At 52.0% G+C, this 20,117-nt stretch overlaps 8 protein-coding genes across 8 annotated transcripts; 3 read left to right on the plus strand and 5 right to left on the minus strand.

Annotated features, from left to right (window-relative positions):
* Positions 1–26: 26 nt before the first annotated feature.
* On the plus strand, positions 27–2,317 carry M421DRAFT_348135 (uncharacterized protein). The gene is made up of 2 exons (XM_033589553.1): positions 27–242; positions 296–2,317. Exons 1-2 carry the CDS (start codon positions 119–121, stop codon positions 2,110–2,112), a joined length of 1,941 nt encoding a protein of 646 aa, XP_033451707.1. The 5' UTR covers positions 27–118; the 3' UTR covers positions 2,113–2,317.
* A 514-nt stretch (positions 2,318–2,831) lies between these two features.
* On the minus strand, positions 2,832–3,546 carry M421DRAFT_418088 (uncharacterized protein). The gene is made up of 3 exons (XM_033591674.1): positions 3,453–3,546; positions 3,344–3,402; positions 2,832–3,279 (listed from the first exon to the last, which is right to left on the minus strand). Exons 1-3 carry the CDS (start codon positions 3,527–3,529, stop codon positions 3,215–3,217), a joined length of 201 nt encoding a protein of 66 aa, XP_033451708.1. The 5' UTR covers positions 3,530–3,546; the 3' UTR covers positions 2,832–3,214.
* On the minus strand, positions 3,542–3,862 carry M421DRAFT_418089 (uncharacterized protein; the record flags this gene model as incomplete). The annotated part of the gene is made up of 1 exon (XM_033591675.1): positions 3,542–3,862. A coding segment is annotated over one exon (321 nt), but the record flags the coding sequence as incomplete, so codon positions are not given.
* Positions 3,863–6,710: 2,848 nt separating this feature from the next.
* Positions 6,711–9,206, plus strand: M421DRAFT_2949 (uncharacterized protein; the record flags this gene model as incomplete). The annotated part of the gene is made up of 1 exon (XM_033589058.1): positions 6,711–9,206. One exon carries the CDS (start codon positions 6,711–6,713, stop codon positions 9,204–9,206), a length of 2,496 nt encoding a protein of 831 aa, XP_033451710.1.
* A 1,075-nt stretch (positions 9,207–10,281) lies between these two features.
* Positions 10,282–10,761, minus strand: M421DRAFT_418092 (uncharacterized protein). Its single transcript, XM_033591676.1, has one exon. The coding sequence runs from the start codon at positions 10,684–10,686 to the stop codon at positions 10,480–10,482; it is 207 nt and encodes a 68-aa protein (XP_033451711.1). The 5' UTR covers positions 10,687–10,761; the 3' UTR covers positions 10,282–10,479.
* On the minus strand, positions 10,748–12,612 carry M421DRAFT_99290 (uncharacterized protein; the record flags this gene model as incomplete). Its single annotated transcript, XM_033598734.1, has 2 exons — positions 10,748–12,494; positions 12,590–12,612. The coding sequence occupies 2 exons, from the start codon at positions 12,610–12,612 to the stop codon at positions 10,748–10,750; spliced, it is 1,770 nt and encodes a 589-aa protein (XP_033451712.1).
* Positions 12,613–14,452: 1,840 nt separating this feature from the next.
* M421DRAFT_56998 (uncharacterized protein) lies at positions 14,453–16,227 on the minus strand (the record flags this gene model as incomplete). Its single annotated transcript, XM_033595457.1, has 3 exons — positions 14,453–15,179; positions 15,227–15,565; positions 15,617–16,227. 3 exons carry the CDS (start codon positions 16,225–16,227, stop codon positions 14,453–14,455), a joined length of 1,677 nt encoding a protein of 558 aa, XP_033451713.1.
* A 98-nt stretch (positions 16,228–16,325) lies between these two features.
* On the plus strand, positions 16,326–16,700 carry M421DRAFT_409175 (uncharacterized protein; the record flags this gene model as incomplete). Its single annotated transcript, XM_033590366.1, has 1 exon — positions 16,326–16,700. Exon 1 carries the CDS (start codon positions 16,488–16,490, stop codon positions 16,698–16,700), a length of 213 nt encoding a protein of 70 aa, XP_033451714.1. The 5' UTR covers positions 16,326–16,487.
* Positions 16,701–20,117: the final 3,417 nt, after the last annotated feature.

Raw genomic sequence — 20,117 nt, forward strand, 5'->3', positions numbered from 1 at the left:
AGGTGAAGTTGCAACGTGCCTTCGTGATCTGGGGAAGCCTAGCGCGTTTCTGTTCGTGATAAGCACTCCCGCGGCGGCGCGTCAGCGATCATCGCCGCACTAGGCTTCGTCCACCAGCATGTCCAGCGCTGCAGCCCAGTACAAGAAGAAAGATGGCACCCTCTTCGTATCGGCGGACGCAACGACGGTGTCATGGGAGGGTGGTGGACCTGGGCTGGCGATAGCAATAGCAGACATTGGAAGTAGGTGCGCCGCGTCATACAAAGGGGAATGGAAGCTGATTGTACTGCTCCAGATCTCCAGCAGACACCTGCCACCGCCGCGAAATCCTCCATCAAGATTGTCGTTGTCGAAAGCTCGCCGCTAGCTGGTAACCATACCTTTACATTTACCTCAGCAGCTCCTCGCGATGATCAGCAAATGATCAGAGGCTTGCTGCAGAAGGGCATTGAAGCTGCAAAGGCACAGGAGACTCTAGCTGTGACGCCGGCCGTGGCAACTCCCGGCGGCAATGTCAGCGGTGCATCAGGCGCCATCACCATGGCAAAGACTGTGGCGGCAAGTGCGCAACAGGAAGAAGACCTGTACGCCGATGCGAAGCTGCTCAGCGACCTCGAACTCCAGATGTCGCTCCTGAACTCAAGTCCCGCGATGCGCCAGCGCTTCGATCGCGCACTAGGGGAGAAGCCGGCGTCTGTCACGATGGGGCAGTTCTCCAACCATTTCTGGTCGACGCGTCTGAACCTCCTCCGATCCCACGCAGCCGAAAAAAGCCAGACCACTGGTTCATACAATGTGTTGTCTGTGATCAAGTCAAAGAACGTTAATGGCACTCTGATGTTGAACCTGACCAAGGAGCAGATCGAGGTCGTGTTTCGTCAGCATCCCATTGTCAAAACGGCATACAACGAGATAGTACCGCCTCTAAGCGAGGGCGAGTTTTGGGAACGTTTCTTTCACAGTCGGCTCTTCAAAAAACTGAAGGGCGAGCGCATACCGGATGATTACGTCACAGACACGAGACTCGATAAATACCTCAAGCATGAGGAAATTGTGGACGCTGCACAGCAGATACTTATTGATACTATCCCGTTATTCATCAATATCGAAGGAAATGAACAGAATCACAGTCAGCAGAAGGGCAACCGCCAAGACTGGACCATGGTCCCCTCAAGTAACGAGAAGGCGCCGATTCTGCGCGTTCTGAACCGTATGAGCGAGAAGCTGATGAAGGACGTACCTCTGGTAGACAATCACCATACACCTGCTGGCCAAGACGAGGACACGTACAAGGAGCTGCAGTTGAGAGATTTGCAGCGCGCGTCGGACGACAACAGAGTCGTGCTCAAAGTCCAGGACCAGAGTCGCCTCTTTTCTGCTAGTCAAAGTGTGCAGTCATCGACTAGCGCTGCGGCTTACACAAAACGTACGCCATCAGAGGTACTCTCCACGTTGCAGCAAGATTTTGCCAGCATCGACACAAACAGCAGGACACCCGGAACCGATCTGCACTCGAAAATCGCTATCAACGATGATAGCGATAACGAGGATGAGAGCGGCGTAACAAAGAAACTGAAGGTGGGAAGCAGAGCAGGGCGAACTGCAGCTACGACACAAATCATCGCGGCTATCGAGAAGCGGCATCTGCATGAAGATGAATATCCATCGGCAAAAGGCATGCTCAACAATGAGCAAGCAGCCAAGCTGGGCGTCTCGGACACCATCCTCGACAATCTCACCATGACGCACAACACCACAGTCGAGTTTCTGCACTACTTCTGGGACGTGTATCACTCTGGCGATCCCGAGCGCGCCAATGAAGTCGCCAAGCTTATTGAGACGCTGGACAGGTCGTTGGACCGCATCAGCGCTGTTGCAAACGCTGCTGAGGCCGAGCGAAACGCGCAGATCGAGCAATTCCAGAGACGCAATGAACTGTATACACAGCAAACTGGCAAGAGGAGGAAGTTCAACCCTAGCGTTGTCAAGGGTGGCGCGAGTGCAGTCGCTCAGATCATGCAGCCACTCAGGCGAGCCATCGACGCCGCACGAATTCAGTACCAGAAGGCCCTTAACGAGCAGTTGGCACAGGCCCCCCCGAACGGCTTGTGAGGCCGGCTATATCCTGTCTTAGTAACGGGTGTTTTGTGTGTTCCTGCCTAACGATGGCGTTATAGGGTTACAAAGCACTGTAGACCACCTATAGCCACTAATGCACCATCAAAACTGCGCGAACAGCTGACGTTACTCTAGCATAACGCCCAACTGTGCTGTGTGGCTCAAGTCTTCAACTGTAGAGCAAGATACTCTCGTAAATATTCCGCCTTTTATGCTGAATTAGGAAATGCTACCGCTTTCCGTAACGAGGCCTTGTCGACCGTGTAGGATCCCTGTTATGATCGATACTCAATGATGAAAGTCGCCTGACTGTGGAACGAGGCGACAGCTCACAATAATGAAGCTGCCCCAGCACGAACGTGTAACCACAAATTTCCAACAGCGGCCATGCACGCTCTGACATCATGCGCGACTTATTGCATAACACCAGACATCGCAGTGGTACTTTAGTTCGCACATCGTCAGTGCGCGCAGTTTGTACTGCTCTCTCATCTGTTGTTTGCCACCATGCAATCAGCTATCCAGGGCCGAATGTTCCTTCCTTCACCCTGAACCAGCGCGGCTCCGATGAAATGTGCCCCACATTGTCCATCTCGACTCGTCAGACCCCAACTTTACATTCCGTTCATCACCACCTCCATCTTCTTCTTTGCTGTTAGCATGAAATTTCACCGATCGCTGCCCTCCAGCACATTCTGCGCAAGATCAATCGAGCCCAGTTGTCACATTTGTGGTACCAAATACAATGAGAACGGGTGCTTGTTCATACACACTTCAGGTATGTAGGATCTCTGGCATTAACGAAAGCGTCCAGGAGATGAATTGAAGATCCATACAAGACGCAACTGTAAGTCCTCAAATCAGGAAAACACGGGATACCGGAGGAATGAATACGACCGAAAGATTATTTATCCGAGGAAGCGGACTCTTGCTGGCGGATCAGGCAGGATCATCTACATCGCCCATCGCCCGTGGTGAAGACCACCTAGCAACTTGCACATCTACAAAGGGAGGCGCCCTAATGTTCCACTGCGATCTCCGAATATTGGCACGTTTGACGTGCACAACGCTACTACCGCTATCGTTGTGAGCATCGTCAACGATAACGCCCGTACACCGGGTCGTAGTAACCACCCACTGTACCATAGGTCACCGGATTGCCTGTCAATTGTCAGTCGGTAATCTCAGAAGCTTTCACCGGTTGGTCTTCCGGACTGTTACTTGCCGCTATATGCCTGATTACCGTTATTGGCCGTACCTCGAGCCCTGTTGTCTCGGTTGTCTCTGCATCAGAGCGTCAGCAAAGACACATTGACAGACCAACCTCCACGAACCGGTATCGGAAGCTGTGCCACAGATACCACCTTGCGACCCAGTTCTCTTCGTTGACGTTGGTCATGTATCGACCCATTCCGTAATATGGTCTCGTCTGTGGGCCAGCGTTGTTCACAACAGTCAGGATCTCGGTATGCTTCGCAGTCTCGGATATCTCGTCCCATTTGTAAGGTGCCGTGACCGAAGGGTCGGTCCTCGACTGGTCAGTGAGGTTCTGTACATTTCTGCTCAACCTGTCTCTTGCAGCTTGAGCTTCACCCTGCGTGCCGTTAGCGCTCGTCGTGCAGATCACACGGAAATAACGACTCACGAGGAGTAACTTGTGGACCTGTTCGTTCAGGCCGAGTCGAGTGAAGAGGAGTTGCTTGTCGGCGCTCTGTGCAAGCGGACTGGGTGCGACGAAGCTCATCGTCAAAGATTTCCAGAGGATTCACGAGTTCAAGAAAAGACAAAACCGAAAAGTCGCTGCGACGCTCAATAGATGGAGATCCAGGGCACGTTACCCTGCCTCCCATCTTATAGTCATTTCTTATGCTCGATGGCTTGAGGCGACGCTGCCCCATGTGTCATGTGACGGCGAGACCTTGCTATCACCTTACCACCGCCATGGGACGCTAGATGCGGGCGCCTGCAGGACGTAATGGCGGGACATGCTGAAGGACCATCCTCTGATCTAGCCGGCTTGAAGTACCAGTACAGATGTGGGTCCACACGCCATCCCGTTGTATCGTTTACTCTCTGCGGGCCGCATTAATCAACGTATCTCGGTATGCAGTGGGCTCGGAGCTTCGGCTAGTGCCGATCTCTGGGCGTGAATAGGTGCATCACGATGTCGCTCGCGTAAGCTACCATGTAGCTTTGGCTGACACTCCTGGGAACAGTCCATGTTGCAAGGGACAATCCTTGTACAGCAGCTGCAGCGTTCCCTGACCCGGCCGCCGATCATCCACACTTCGCAACCAAGGTTGTCTACCCAACAAATATAAATTCAAGTTGGACTCAATGAGAGTGCAACATGGACTCAACCGCAATTGATGAACACACCAAGGTACCGACAGCTAGGATTGTGGATTTGAGCGCTAGTTACAGCAAAGAGGGGACTGATCGCGGCATGGCAGCGCGTCAGTACGGTCGCTTCAGGTTCATCCCTCTGACTAGCCACTAGTGAATGTACAACCAGGTAGTTCAGGACCTTGGCGGTCGCTACGGGTCTCAGCTCTCAGGTTCCATCAGCTACAAGTAGATGTCTTGAGGCGTTCCCTTGGGCGCCAACCATACAGGAACTCCCGGTCGGCCCGCAAGACTGCAGAAGCATGAGCTCGCCAACTTGAGCCGTTCGCCACTTTCAGCGCGCATCACCCCACAAACTCGCATGAGAATTACGCCACCGTTTGCGCAGGAGACTCGACAATCTAATAGTGCATTGGAGTAGGTTAGGAGGCTTTGGGCGGCGATGAACCACTGTTTCTTTTGGACCTTCCTTCGCCATGTTGTCCAGCATATCAAGGTCTTCTGCTGGATCATGAACCGCGTTTGTGGACCAGATCGACACGGAACCCATCGTCGAGGAAGGAGATGCGCGAACGCCGTACAGAACGAGGGTAATTGTTTCAAATGTTTCGGCCGTTCCTGAGTATGCCAGCTTCCCCATCTGGAAACTGGTTACCGAACCTGACCTTCGCCCACCATGGGTATGCCCTGCTTCCTTCTTCACCTTGCAGCATACTGCATGCCAGTCAATATGCACGGAGCATCATGCGCCCACCGCTCTTTCTGGAAGCACGCGTCGAAGGTCTTACGGCGTCACCATGTGCACAAAGGTGTGCTCGGGTCCATCTATATGAACTCGTCTCCGAGGGAGAGCCGCGGGTTGAATGGGCATGATCGGCGGGGACCAATTATTGCGGTGCATGTCTTTCCTGGCATCGATTGGTGATCGAGCACCAAAAAATGTCGCCCTTGCGCATCAAATTGTGTAGCTCGTAGCGGTACAGCTTCAGTACTCGCGATTATCAAGATCTCGAAATCTGGATCTCTGGACTCGTAGAAGTGGCGCCCAATCAATCAGGGTCTTACCGTTCAATCACCCGGTAGCATCACCTCGTTCGGCACGGTCGTGCTCTAATTGTCTCCGAGAACGAGGCCTTACAAGCTGTTGCCTGCAGTCCTACCTTCACCACTTCAAATGTACGCCACAAGTACATGTTGGTCGTTCGTGACTCGGTGGTTGTTCAAGCAGCTAGCAGCAAAAGCAATGATAAGCTGCCGCCTAATAAAAACGCCAGTACAAATGCGGTTATGACAACACTTGTATTTGTCCAGCAACAGCGCGCTCAGGAGTGACTTCCATATGGCAGACCATGTCCGTGAACCCGTCATATGCCCTCGGTACTACATAACGTCCGGTTGCGGCGCCTGAGTGATTACCACCTTCCTCCACGCGGATGTCCTTCAACCTCACACGTGGGCGAGCTGTAGCAAGACAAGCCAGGGTACAAGAACGAATAACCCAAGGACTGACCAATAAACGCCAAAGAGCACACTGTGTTACAACATGCCACAAGCATTACGGGCTTTTTTGCATTTATGCAAAGCTCGTTGGGCATTCATGCCCTTTCTCGATTCACAGCATCGTCTGCCACATGCGGCTACTCGCATGCAACTGTGACTAGTCTAGGCAAGAAAAAGCGAAGTTCCAGCTTGACAAGGGCCACGTAGCGCAGGGCGAAACTCCTCGCTCTCACACTACTCGACTGATCCCGGACGTCCATACTGCGTATGCCCATTGGTCCTCTGATTCTGCGAGGTAAACGGTACTAGGAGTAAACGACGACCTGACTTTCGCCTGCAGACCTGACAAGTCTGAATACTGGAGGCCCAGTGGCCAGATGAGGATGCAACAAGACGTACATAGGCCCAGTATTGAGTACGTTAGAGTACGGCGAAGCCACACTCTCCGGACGCCAGTTCTCCTGGATGACCCAAACATCCCATAGCTGCGAGCTACTTTTGCCCTGACGAGAAATTTTGGCAGAGGTCGCATCAACTTTGGGAAGGAACCTTTCGGTGGACTGGAGAAGCTGCCGCTGCCGATCTTGCTGTCTAAGATCTATCGTGCACGATTACGTTCAGTCCCTTCCGTCACAGTCAAAGTTGGAAACAGCATCTTTGGCTGTATTTTCTGTGCCTGGTAAATGAACAGTCTTCGTACACCTTCCTCCTTGCATCCCCGTTCCTCAGAAGCCAAATGCGGAACAATGGCGACCTCGCAGCTCTGCGACGCCAGCCAGTTGGGGTATAACCATCAGAACCCTCCTATCACGAACAGTACGCCGCCATATCGCACAGACAATGCATTGGAGAATGGTGTACATGGTACTGCCCGTGCCGAGACGAGAGCTGCAGCTTCTCAGGATCCCTTCACATTCTACAAGACGTATCTTGACACGGACTCACCACTACTCGGCGCGCCGGACTATATCGAATCGGATGATGATAGTTACACATGCCACTCAGGAGCTGCGGCAGCCCACAATGGTTCGGTCGATGATGCCCAACCACAAGCCAGAGGTCACACCGCTGCGTATAAGCTCGCCGTACGCCTGGCGAATCGTTCCAATGGTGCTCCGCTTGCTACAATCATCGAGCATGGCTCGTATTCAACGCTGAACTCGCATGGATCGCTGCTTAGCGTGGGTCGCTTCCCGTCCATCAAGGCCGCAGAGAATACTTCGCCCAACCGAGGATCACGACAGAGATCACGCAGTCTCGACGAGAAAGCTTTGCATAACATTCAGGAAGATCTGGCTCGAGAGCTTGATGCCTCCGCAGTGGCTGTGCCGCCAACAAGACTAAATGAGGAGCACGGAGCAGCAGATCCAGCAAGCAGCACCGCCACACCTCTGACGTCACACCGCTTTGAGCTACAACAATCTCCAGTCTCTCATTCTGGCGATGAGCTGTTCGACCACGATCACGGAGGAGTCAGAGGATTCATTCGCGGCGTTTTGCAAAACGTGCGCGGCGTTTCGAGGACTCGGTCTCGATCGTCCTCGACGCCGCATGCGCCTATCATGAACCATCGGGATAGCCCGCTCTCTACGCGTGAGAGCAGCCCCCGGGTTGATCAGCAAGACCAGGGTCCCCGTAGGGCCCATATATGTGGCGACATCTCAGCCCGTGTACCTGAAGGTGTGGCCGTCGTGCCAACCCCTGGAAATCGGACGAGAAATCGCGCGATTTCTTCTTCGGGCCCTGAGCTTCCAGCTCACGTGCGCTTACCTCTTGCAAGATCTCGCTCCCAAGTTTTCGAGTCGCATACTGCTTTTGGTTCTATACCTCCTGTGCTGCCTTACCGAATTGCAACGCGCTCGCATGAGTGGCCCTTCTCGACGCCCGTTGTACACGCAGGAACACGCGATGTGGCGCGAAGAGATGGCATGATTCAAGCCTCAACGTCTCATCATGACATTTTTGACACCTCAGCTCGCTACACGGTCGACGGTGTTCCCTTGTATCATGGACAACCGTCTTCAATGAGGGATGCTAGCAGTGCAAGGGAGGTGTTCACAAGTCAGAACGCCAGCTTTTGTAGCACCATTACTTCCTCATACTCTGGCACGGTGCTGGGTGTCGACCTCGACCTGCAACATGACTTTAGCCACCCAATTTGTCGTTCGCAATCCCCGCCCACACCTGTATGGTTCACGCCGCAGATGGCAGAACTCGAACGACAGGCTTCACTTTCGGATTCACCTGAGTCTGGGGAAGCACTCTCGCCGAGTCATGCTCCGTCTCATCACATCACTTCGTCTGCGCTAACCTCTCTGCTACCCATAGCTGCAGCATCTGGAATCGTGCGGCCGAACTACAATACGCCGAAGATCTCTTTCTACTCGCCATCTGGCAATCTCATTCAGCCCGAGGGCAGCTCCCCTCAGAGAACCAGCCCGTCGATATACGGAGGCTCACCAATAATCTCATCGTCTTATTATAATAGGGAGAACGTCAATGCAGGATCATCTGCTGAGAGCCTGCCTATTCGACCGCCTCTTGTATCCATGACTACGCTACCTGCCCACAATACTCCGCTTCCATCGCACTTGCGGCACCATCATAACAATCGTCGACCTGAGATGTCCCGAATGTGCTCCCGCGAGTCATGTGTCACCCCGAAAGGACCAGTCAAAGGCTGTGACGGTATGGTGCGCGAGAACAGCCTTACTCCGCGAAGCGGTGTCTTCTTCCCTCATGGCAAGGACAAGGTCCATCGCTCGGTCAAGCTCGCTATGCATGATCTGAAAGTCGAGGTAAAGTTCTACAAGGCACGTTTCATTACTCTCGCGGCAGCCCACTCCTTTGCGCCCTCCATACCCAAGGGCAGAGCCTTGCAGAAGCGGCACATTCACAACTACAACACGTACTCTAAGAAGCCTCATATACAAAGTGGAGAGAGCCGGAAAGGTGGATACAGACAGGACGTGCTTCGGCCTCTGGCTGCTCACGCATTGCGGGTTTGCTTCTGCCAACCGTGTGACGGTGCAGGAAGGCCGACATGCGCCACTGCCGTGGGCGCATGTATGACCAGTAAAGGATTCTCCACGAGTGGGAAACCAATGGTCGATCAGCACACGAAGGATGCTGAACGTTCATTGCCCAACGCAAGGATCGTTGGCGGCGGGAGGTGTAGTGAGGGTGGACACACGAAGCGGGCGGCGAGGAGGGATGGCGTGGTCGGCAGCATCACTCGATGAGCATCACACCCCGGCGCGGCGAGGAGAAAGACGAATTGAGGGTTGAGGATTAGAAAGTCCCCTGTTCGGGACAGCGCAGAGACGCTCATGCGGTGCCCAGGGATGTGCAGGCTCTGCAGTGTGACCGATCATCATCGCCGATCATTCAATTTCGGCGCAGGAACGTCGAGATGCGATTACGGCACTTGATTGGATAACAAGTAGTATATCATCGAATTCTACGAGGACGTTGCTGATCACACCCAGGATGTATTAGTAACCCTGGACAAGGCGATGGCATGATGATAGTTCGGTATGCAGTCAGACACATTAGGTACACGTTACCAGCAAACCAACATTGCTTTTTCTGTCATTGGCTGCTTTTTGTGCGAAGACGAGACCGAAACGTGATCAACGGAGCGAAAGTCATCAACAATGAGTAAGCCTTGAGTCCTTCATGGCATGCGAATAACGGAGCATTTCCGCCAACATATGATCTGGCATCGGTGATAGCACTACTGCACCATAACATGAAACCTGCGACATCTCGATACCGCGATGTCAAATCCATCAATACGTGTCCCGCATGCAGTGATAACGCAGTGCTTACGCCAAGCCCGTATCATCCTTACAATCTCGATCGCGCTCATCATATAGCTACAGAATCGGAACCAGAGACTCGGTACCGATGTGCAACCCATCCAATACCCTGCGCGCCTGCACTGGACATGTGCAGTGCAGTTCGGCCGGCATAGCACCGTTGGATCCAGCACTACCCAGCATCATCCTTCAGGCAGAAGTCCGGCACTAGTGTTCCGCAATTAATCTGGCGTACGTCTGCCTGAATGGAGATGAGAGCAGCCTTGGTTAGGGGATTTCCTCGGATTGAGTCGTGGAGAACGGCACTGTGCACTGTGCGATGTTGAGGGAGGCGTGCAGCAGTGGAGCGGGCTACTGTTGGGACGCGCATGTGGACACTGGGCGTGATTTGCTGGAGAAAAGATCCGATGCTAGATCGATATCGACGTCTGAGTCGCGCGTAGATGGATCCCGATGCGTCGTGCTGCGACTGCACTCCTGCTGGTAAAGTGTACATCGCTGCGTGGCTCGGTTGAAATGCCGGCTGCGAACGTGCCGAAGGCCGTTGGAGAGCGGTTTCCTGAATCGAGATATCGGGTTTAAAGGGTGCGAGGCGATGTGCAACGAGGCTGCTTGGGATGTGGATATACGCTACTGTTCTTACAGGTTCTGGGCGTTGGTGAGCCGTTTGCGGTATGGTGTGCGAGGCGTTATGTCATTGATCAGGCAGATGTGGTGGTGGGCAATGTACGCTGTTGATACCTTTTAGAGAAGAATAAGGACGTTCGTGGTCGATTGGATCAGGCCTTTGAACACCATTCGTGCTGTAGAGTATCTTGTGTACAGGATGTGGCATATACACGTCCCCTTCTGTATAACTTTCTGATGGACACTTTGACTGCAATACTAGAAACTTCGACATGGCGGAAAGGCATCGGCATATCATTTGTTGCTCAGGTTCAACCGGACTGAATGGCTCTACATTACGCCCACGGGTCCTTGCCTTTCGGCGTGAACAGCTCATTCCAGAACTGCTTGAAGCCATATTGTTTCGTGGTCCGCTCGTCTCTGATTCTCGCAGGCACGCCTCCCAATGTACCCATTATGCCTCTTTCGCTGAGCTGCTGGCCAAACGATTCATTGGCCTTCCTAATTGGTTTTCTAGCTCGTTCGAGGACTGCCTCCGCGAGCAATGGCGCTACGTCCGAATAACATGATCGCAGCTCCCGTTCGAGATTGAAGTAGGGCTTGCGTGCTAGCTCGGGGGCTTGCAGGTTATAGCTGCGTGCTTTGGAATTTAGATCTGCGACTGCCGCCGACAGGTAGGATGTCTCGTTGGAGAGCCACAGGGGGTCGCGGAATACAGTAGTCGGCGCCGGGAAAGCGGCCGATGCTGCTGAGTCTAATGTGGCAACTGTTTGTGCCGCTGCTGCTCCTGCTGTCGCAGCGTTTGCGAGTGGGTCTGGTAAGGGGACCTCGATGGTATGTGTTGTGGTTGCTGCAGACTTGATTTCTGTACCAGAATCGAGTGGTGCTTTCTCAGCGGTGATTTGAGAGGCCAGCGTGCTGCCTGTGGGATCGGAGGAGTATCGTTTCACTTCGACCGAGAGCGAGATCTGGGAGATCTGTCCTTCTTTGTCGACCGTAGTCAGCGTCTCTTTCATGGTTTTCGACGGATTGACAATCTGCTCCGCGCACGCATAGGCCTCTGCGCGCCGCACCTGGTCTTGCAGACTCCCACCCGCGGCCGCAATCATGCGCGCAGCATGCCTCTTCCAGTCCGCCCTAAGTCTGCTCCGGAACTTGGACGCGGCAGATGTGAGCTCCTGCTGCTTCTCGATCCATGGCGGCACAATCTCCTGCCTCTGGATGATCTTGTTCATGAAGTACTCGGTCGTGTCGATAAAGGGCGAATTGGCGTTGTGATCGCGCTCCACGTTCCTGCCCTTGCCGCGCGGGATGTTTTTGAACTGCCCCCGCGCAATGGCGTCTTCGATGCGTTTGTTGGCCAGCGAGGCGAGGCCTTGGATGGAGCCTGGGACGATGGCGCGAGCGCCGGGCTCGAAGCGTTCTTTCAATGCTCGGAGGCGTCGTTGTCGCTCTGTTTCTTCGAGACTGTCGTCAGATTGCACCGAAGCGTACACATTTGTGCGGTCGCGCGCATTGGCAAGACGCAGTCCGTGGCCTCTCTTGCTGCGGCTGCGGCCTGTGTCGATGTTCTGCGGCATTTGGACAGCGGGGCCTGGTGCTGTGCGCTTGCCTATTCGTAACGGCTTGTGGGCGTCGTTGAGCATACGCAGAGAGGCGTCGTGGACGCTCTCGGTGCCCGTCCATGCCTCGCTCGTCGCGAGGTCGCGTGTGTGGCGGGACGCAGAGGCGGGGAGGTTGACTTCAGGCGATTGGAGAGATGCAGCGACTATGCGCTTTTCGAGCTGTGCCTTGAGGTCGGCGTTGAAGCCCGCTTCTTCTACGGCTTTGCGTACGCCGTGTCCGCCACTCTCGAGCGCTTCCTCGCTCATCAAGCGCATGCGCCGTGTGAATGCTCCTTCTTCTTCCTCATCCTTCAACGCCGCCTGCTGCCGCTCCTCCCGCTCCTGTCCATCGGTATCATCCTGTCGTTGTGTCGCTGCATCTGCGAACCACCTACTGCTTGCACCGGTAGCTGGCCGAAAAGGCACGGGGCGATTCCGCGGTCGATTGGCGCGCAGACACCGTGCGCAAGTACGTAGTCTTGTTGCCAGAGATGCAGTCATACAGAATGTAATACGCAAAGTAACGGCCGGAATGCTGAGACACACATATATGCAATAGAAACTATCATTCACGTCATCAGTGCTGTGGCGGCCATGGACGCACTAATGCGTTTTCTTATCGATACAGATCGGCCATGACCCAAGACCTTCATCCTACCTCGCACCTGCTTCCGCAAAGGTCACCCACCACTGTGTCACCTAATGTCCGAGACACGCTGTTACGCATCCCTGTGTAATTAGAGCTGACCGCTGACGCCGAGCGGAGCAAAATTCCTGGGCAAAGCTTGAGTCAGGTGACACATCTCGGAGCAAGGAGGAACGGGTGCAAGTAGCCTTGGGCAACTATTGCTGTCTCAGCCCACGAGCCGCACATGTCCAGTCTGTGTGACATCGGTTGCAAATCAGGGTTGCAACGTGAAGGACGTAACACTAGCGAACACGAGGATGCACTGATCGCCCGGCCCGTAGGTCACGCTTTCGGGGACCTTGGGCTCGGTACATTGCACGAGTACAGAGGGCAAACATGCTAAATATTTGCACTAGGCCTCGATCTTTTGAAATGTTTGCATCGGCGGTCATGCCATCCTCTTGCCTACCGGGCTCTTCTTTCGAGAACCAGCAAACGAAACACATGCACCCTCCTAAGATGCAATATGAATCATCATCGCACATGCTGCAGCATTACAGACAAGGCTCCACGCTCAGCCCTACACATCTACATCATGCTCGTGTAGTTTGAAGCGTGACACGAGCTCAGCAAACCAGACATAGTGAAGTAGTCCTTCCCTTTTTGTTTGCACGGAACAAAAGCGCGCGTAACCCAAGATGTGCGGCTTTCGAAGTCAAAGAGTAGGTCTTGCATGAAGCTCAGAGAAAGGCCGATTGATGGGTTGAGACGCGCCAGACAGCAGCAACCCAAACTTGGTGTCTCTTCAGAACCTCTCACGCACATGTTTACCGACCCCAAACACGCTGGCACCATCATTTTCTTCTTCCAAAGCTTTTGACAACCAGTAATAATCCGTCTCGAGGGAGCCATGACGGTCCAGTCTGCAAATTATATGCTATCCGAAGCATGCGCTTCTCAAGCATTGTATTTCGATCACCTCCCACGTCCAGAAGGTAGACATGTTTCAGTACACTTTTGAAGTCTGATCGCGCAGCGGAAAGACATGAAGGGCGTGCATCGGTGATCTCGAATATTCAATCTCGTCCTCTTTCTTTTTGGCTAGAGCTCGAGTGCTGGTTTGGGGAATGAAGACTGGAGGCTATCCTGAGGGTAGCCAAGTATGAGTTTATAGTAGTGTAGCGGTTCGGAGTAGAGGCAACTCCCAGTCATAGCATCTTTGGATTAGTTCATCGAAATCCACGATTCCCGCACCATGTTCCCGCAGTGAAATCCATTTTGGGGTTTCGTAAGATGAGGAACTCCAAGATCTTTTGTTCATATGCCTTCCAACAAATCCTACGAAAAAAGGCGCTCTGGTATTTTTTGGACGCATCATGGAGTTTCGTGGGCATACAGAGTGCGACATCAAATTCTGTGAAGGAGAAGATCTGGCGTAGACATTTTTATGACGTGATCAAATGCCGTCAGGCAGATGCCGAACCCATCTGCAAACTGATTTTGAAATCACGCAAGAGACACGACTTTGAAGTTGTGCAGATTTGCAACTTTCGAGAGCAGGACATGCACCGCGCAGCTGCGTAGCCTTGGCGCTCCATGGGAACGTGGGTTCATCATTTCCAAGATATTGAACGACAGCGTGATTCTGGAGAGCGACAGATTGAGCTCGGAGCGAGGGATATAGCTGTGCGACTCGCATCGTCTGCACGTGATCACGTGGACACGGTCTCTCGAGGTTTGGTTCGGTTTTCGAACAGCACGCGTGGCTGGATCATGGATACACTCGATTCCTCGACTCATAAACCAATCTACCGCCCCTCAAGTCTCACCCTAGTCCTACTCTCCCTCCTCATCGTTACCACGTACCACACGCTACTCGCCCAGCAAAGCGCAACACCCACCCAGCTATGCGCGGGCATTTTGAACATGCTCAGCAGCATGAGTTGAACGCCACTCCGCGGCACATTGACGAATGTGGCAGATAATGGGCTCGTCGCCTTGACCAAAACCAACGTGCTACTAAACACCGCCCAGCTACCGATCGCCCCGCACCAGATCATCAACCAGAAGAACGGTACATCCAGGAACGGGATATTGTGATATATGTTCCCTAGGTCGCCGCTCAGCAGCACAATAGGCGTGAGTAGCGCAATCGACAACAAGGACGTATAGTGCAGAGTGCGGTAGTATGCGCGCGTTTCCTCACGATTGTTGTCGTCTTCTGAGCTGCGGTTGGGGTACCCGCTCAGCACGTCTCCCTGAGGCACGAGGCCGGAGAGTAAAGTGCGATATGTGCGGAGGAGCTGGATGGGGTACAGGGCTGCAAAGAACGAGGAGAAGACGCCGGCGACGATGGACTCCCATGTTACGCGGACATTGGAACGGAGGGTTGCGAAGAGCAGGTTGAGCGTTGCGATGAGGGCGGCGGACAGCGTGGAGCCGGATATGCTGTCTTTTTGCAGGACGCAGGAGAAAAAGAGGGAGAGGGGGGTTATGCCGATGCGGGCAAGCTGGTACACGGGGAGGGGGGCGTAGCTGGGATTGTTAGTGCCGGGAAGGAGTGAGACGCGACATGTACGTACGCGAATGAGAAGTTGCTCAGCAGCACCTTCACGACGAAGACGACTGCGAGCGGGAGCACCTGCTTGGCGATGCTGTAGTCGAATTCGAAGAGTCCGCCGCCAGCGATGCCACCTGAGCCATTGCTCAGCCAGCGCAGGAGCCTCGCCGCCCCCGACTTTGTGCCAACATTCCTAAATGCTCCTCCCTGCGGCGCAACGGGGATGGCAGGCGCGACCGCAGCGCCGAGTCCAAGGCGTCGCAACGGGCTCCCCAGTCCGCGGGTGAGGCTCGAGAGGCCAACGAGCAGGACGTGCGTGAGCATGAGCTGGATATACGTGCCCGTAAGCGGAAACGGGAATCTAGCAGCCCGTATTAGCATCCACCGCAAAGCTGGTCCTCGAGAAACTCACTTGTACACGCCCGTCAGCATGATAAACCGGTTCATGAGCAACAGCCCGAATCCACACCCACCGACCCAGAAAACCAGCAGGCCCACCCATACCTGCCAGCCCGCCCACGTTCCCAACAGCCAGCCCCCGAGCCCACCATCTCTGAACATCATTTTCCAGCTCCCTCCATTCCTCCCGTACAGCGTTCTCCCGGCGCCGACCAGGGGCCGGATGCTGCTGCTCATCTCGTACTCGTCGTCTTCGTCTTCACTCTGCGCAGCGCTTCGCGAGCGCGGGTACGAGTGCGGGTTGGGCGAGGCGCTGCGGCTGCCGATGTCGATGAGAGGGACGGGAGCCACCAGGCGAGCCCAGGCGCCAGCCTCCTGCGAGCCGTGGCGGGAGTGGCTGCGTCGATCCATAGTTCTGGTGTTGCCGGTTTCGAGGTCCGAGTCGATGTCATCGATTGACTGTGCCGTCGTCTTGCGGCGGTGCGCGGTGCTGCAGGGTCGGGGTGTTTGTTTCGAGGCGGTGGGGAGCTGCACGGTGCGCAGGTTGTTGCTGAGGTAGTCGAAGGCGGGCTGGAAGGGTTTGAACGCGTTGCGGGCGAAGGGTCGAGTGTTGAGACTGTTCATCGTGTCCGCTGCATGGCGGAGGAGGGAGCGCTCATGGCGAGGGGGCTGAGGGCTGAGCTGCTGTGCACAAAAGAATTGTGACTGCCCATTGCACGGCGTTGGCATGGACCCTGCGTCAGGAGAAGTGGGGCGAGGCCGCGCATCGCGTTGGTTAAGTAGAATGCTTACGCCTAACGCCCAGAACAGCTAATCTCAGGTCTTTTGGACGGCTCTTGACGTAAAGAAAAGACATTGACTGTAGTCGATAGGCGAGCGACAGTATGTATGCGATAGGATTCAATCAAACCTCTGGAGTTGCACAAAGGGCCTTACAGAGTCTTAAGTACATCTGCAGAGTCTCTAGCTGCCTGTTAGATAACTGGTTCCGCAACAGGCTTCCAGTTAACGTACTCTATCACCGAGCCAGTCATATCACTGAACTAGTCAAAATCTGCCAAGACCAACACAACTCCGCACTTCACAGTATGTCTTAACAATATCACGACTTATTGCTTCAACACAAAGGGAGACTGTAGCTTGCTCTCTAGGCCTATAATACTAGACAGTTTTAGAGCCATTAGGCTGCTGCTGCTGCGTTTAACGTTAACCAGCGCAGGCTCTCTAAACGCGCCAACAATACTCTATTTGAACTTAACATAACGTAACGTACCTCACGGGCGAGTGGCTGGCCCGGGCGAGTGACCGGATTTTGCCAAGACCACACCAAACTTCAACTTCTCTTGCATATTACAGCAAGTTACTGCAAGTTACTGTAACTTACAGTATACAGCACTAATCTACAGTATCTTGCGCATCTTTTATGCACGTTCGCGCGTTATGCCCTGCCTTACTACACCTGCTACAGTGTTGTAAAGACTAAGTGCCTAGTTTAATGCGCCTCTTCTTGCTTGCCTTCTTCCTATTATTATAGGCTTTAAACTCCTTTAGGGTAGTTAAGCGCACTCCTTTACTAATAGTAAGAGTCCCCTCCCTCTAGATCTGCTTCCTCTTGTGTGATTTACAGCGTGTGGCGGCCTTATTAGCAGCTTAAAGCTCTGCAACCTAGTTATACACTAAAACTAGTAAATACACCATTATCTCTGCGCCCTTAGTAAGCTAATTAAGAGTATTAACTATTAAAGTTAGAGAGCTATTGCTATATTATTAAATCCTCTCTTTAATAAGCTTTAATTACAACCTAAATTCTAGGGTGTTCTGTAGGGTTTAAGAGTGCTATATACTCTTATCTACAGTAGGTAGTAGTAGAGTACATAGGCGCACCTTAAGCTTTAATATTACAGCCTCTAGATTAAAGGGGACTAAGGTAGCACCTCTAAATCCTCCCTAGATATTACTCCTAGTAATAGAGGCATTAAAAGCTCCTTTAAAGCACAGTAAAAACTCAAGTTTTGTAATGCAAGTAATCTTGTTGCGCATTAGCAGCTTAGCTTAGCAACTATAGGCCTTCTTTATTAGGGCAAAACAACCTATATTAAGTGGCTGCAACAGGTGTAATAAGTGTAGAGGCATACACAAGGTAACAATCTTGTGTTCTTCACAGTACTAGTAGAACTTAACTAAATTGTGGCTCTTATAGCTATCTAGAATAAGCAGCTAATAGCTGCTAATAGTGCGCTCCTTTGTGTGCTTATTAAAGTGCTTTAGCTACTTAATACTAAGCTTGTTATTAGTCTAGCTATTCTTAGAGATAGTAATAACCTAGTTATAAGGTAAAGACAGCTCCTTATACTAGGCAGAGAGGTGGTGCTTGCCTTAGAAGATAACAAAGGGTAGGATACTCTATCCTAACATGTTAATACCCTAGATAATGCTAGTCTACTCTTAGTTGCCCTGCTGTACTCTCTTTAGTCTTCTTTAACGTCCTAAGCCTGTAACAACAGCTCCTATTAATATAACACCTATTATAAACCTAGACTTATTAAAATTGTAGGTGTCTTTATCTAGGATACTATACTTAGCTTTAGTATTCTCTACTAGGCAGAACTAGCCCTAGATTACCTTAGGATCCTTGCAGAGGGCTCTCTTCTAGTTGTACTTTTAATTAAACTTAACTGTGAGCTCTAGGCGACGCTTAACAAACGTGCTAGCCTAGTTCTTGCCAACAGGAGGCTAGTGGCGCTTAGTAAGTAGAGAGTTGGCCATATCCTCTACATTAGTAAGCTAGGGTGGGTATCCTTGCTTGTCTAGCTTTAGAACATGCTGCACAATCACCTCCTCTTTAGTGCTTGTTAGCTTTATTAAGTTAACCTTACAATCGCGTCTAAAGAGCGTTCTAGCATATTATTGTCTTAGTATTCTTTCTAACACCTTATAGATTATTGCAGCGCGTAGAATAGTAAGAGTTGCATCTTATTTAAGAGCCTAGATTGCAAGCTGTATATCTAGTTCCTTTAAGACACTTTAAGCCTTTTTGCGTTGAGAAATCGCAGGTTGTATGAAGTTTGGTGTGGTCTTGGCAAAATCCGGTCACTCGCCCGGGCCGGCCACTCGCCCGTGAGGTACGTTAGGTGTAGGGCGAGTCGCCCACCAGGGCGAGTCGCCCACTTTTGCCAAGACCCCACCAAAACATCAACTCTACACCAATGCCTCCACAACTACGTTAAATAGACGCGTCTAAAGAGGCTAAGATACAGCTTGCGCTACTAGCTCTTTAACAAGACCCTAATCTCTTAGTAAGACGCGCTGCAGCTCTCTACAACACACCCTAAACAACTCTACGCAACTAACTTACTAGACAACCTTCACGCGTTAATACTATAGCTAATTTACAGAATCTAACTACTGCTAAGGAGTAGGTAGTTGTTGCGTACATACTTAAGCTAGTCACGCAAGGAGAGTCCCCCCAGCTCGCAGCTGTGGCTGATATGGCCAATTCTCTGCAAAAAGAGCGCAGTTTAGCCCCTATTGGCTTAAGGTAGGCCAGCATGTTTGTTTAGTGTTAGGAGGAGCTTAAAACAGTCTTTTATTACAAGTATAACTATAAGCAAGCCCTCTACAACAACTCTAAGGTTATATAGGGCTATTTTACCCATGTATCTAATTTTAAAGCTAAGTATAGCATCCTAGACAATAATATATACAACTTTAATAAGACAGGATTTATAATAGGCTAGATAAGCACTAGAGTAGTTGTTACAGATGCAGAGAAGCTAGGACGAGCAAAGCAGATCTAGCCAGGCAACTAGGAGTGGGTGACAGTTATTAAGGGCATTAATGCTACAGGATAGGCTATTCCAGCCTACATCATCTTCAAAGCCTGCCAATGTAGTAGTCTGACCAAAGGCCAATAAAGGATATCTACTTCCTAACAACTTTTGCTAAAAAGCATGCACAAGCTAACTAGACGTCTAGTTAACTGCGTAGATAATATATATCTAGCTTAAGCCAAGCCAGCTAAGCTAACGTAACCGGCAAGCTCTAGCTCATCTTTAGCTTTAGAGTCTAGACCGTTGCAGCCAACACCTGTCTAACTAGTACAAGGACAATACCCTGCCCTATGACTAGGTTATTAGCGTCTCTAAAAATAGGTAGACTACTAACAGGCTTAGGTTTAACTAGTTAAAGCACTTTAACATGCATATAAAGACGCGCACTGTTGACGTAAATACTAAGCGAGTGAGCCATCGAAGCGAGTGAGCCACCCAACCAACTTTGCGCACCTTTACAATCATATATCTCAACAACGTAATAATGTAATGTTTAGATATTTATAGAGTAAATTAAGCAGTATCTAAAGTATCTTTTTTGCACGTACGCGAGTTGTGTCCAGTCTCTCTGCATCTCTTGCAGCGCGCGAGTGCCTGGCGGCTGCGGCCTAATTGCTCTACTCCTTGACGCTCTTCACGAGCAATCTGCTGATCAGCCTCACGTTAAGCAAGTATATCCTCTCC

This window comes from Didymella exigua, assembly GCF_010094145.1.
Source record: "Didymella exigua CBS 183.55 unplaced genomic scaffold M421scaffold_6, whole genome shotgun sequence".
NCBI classification, from domain to species: Eukaryota; Fungi; Ascomycota; class Dothideomycetes; order Pleosporales; family Didymellaceae; genus Didymella; species Didymella exigua.

Coding starts and splice junctions, on each gene's coding strand:
- M421DRAFT_418092 (XM_033591676.1), bottom strand. CDS start 10,686: ATGTCGAAGTTTCTAGTATTGCAGTCAAAGTGTCCATCAGAAAGTTAT.
- M421DRAFT_418088 (XM_033591674.1), bottom strand. CDS start 3,529: ATGGGTCGATACATGACCAACGTCAACGAAGAGAACTGGGTCGCAAGG. Junction 3,403..3,452: donor TGGCACAGCTTCCGATACCG/GTTCGTGGAGGT, acceptor GCTCTGATGCAG/AGACAACCGAGACAACAGGG. Junction 3,280..3,343: donor CGGTAATCAGGCATATAGCG/GCAAGTAACAGT, acceptor GACAATTGACAG/GCAATCCGGTGACCTATGGT.
- M421DRAFT_348135 (XM_033589553.1), top strand. CDS start 119: ATGTCCAGCGCTGCAGCCCAGTACAAGAAGAAAGATGGCACCCTCTTC. Junction 243..295: donor AGCAATAGCAGACATTGGAA/GTAGGTGCGCCG, acceptor GTACTGCTCCAG/ATCTCCAGCAGACACCTGCC.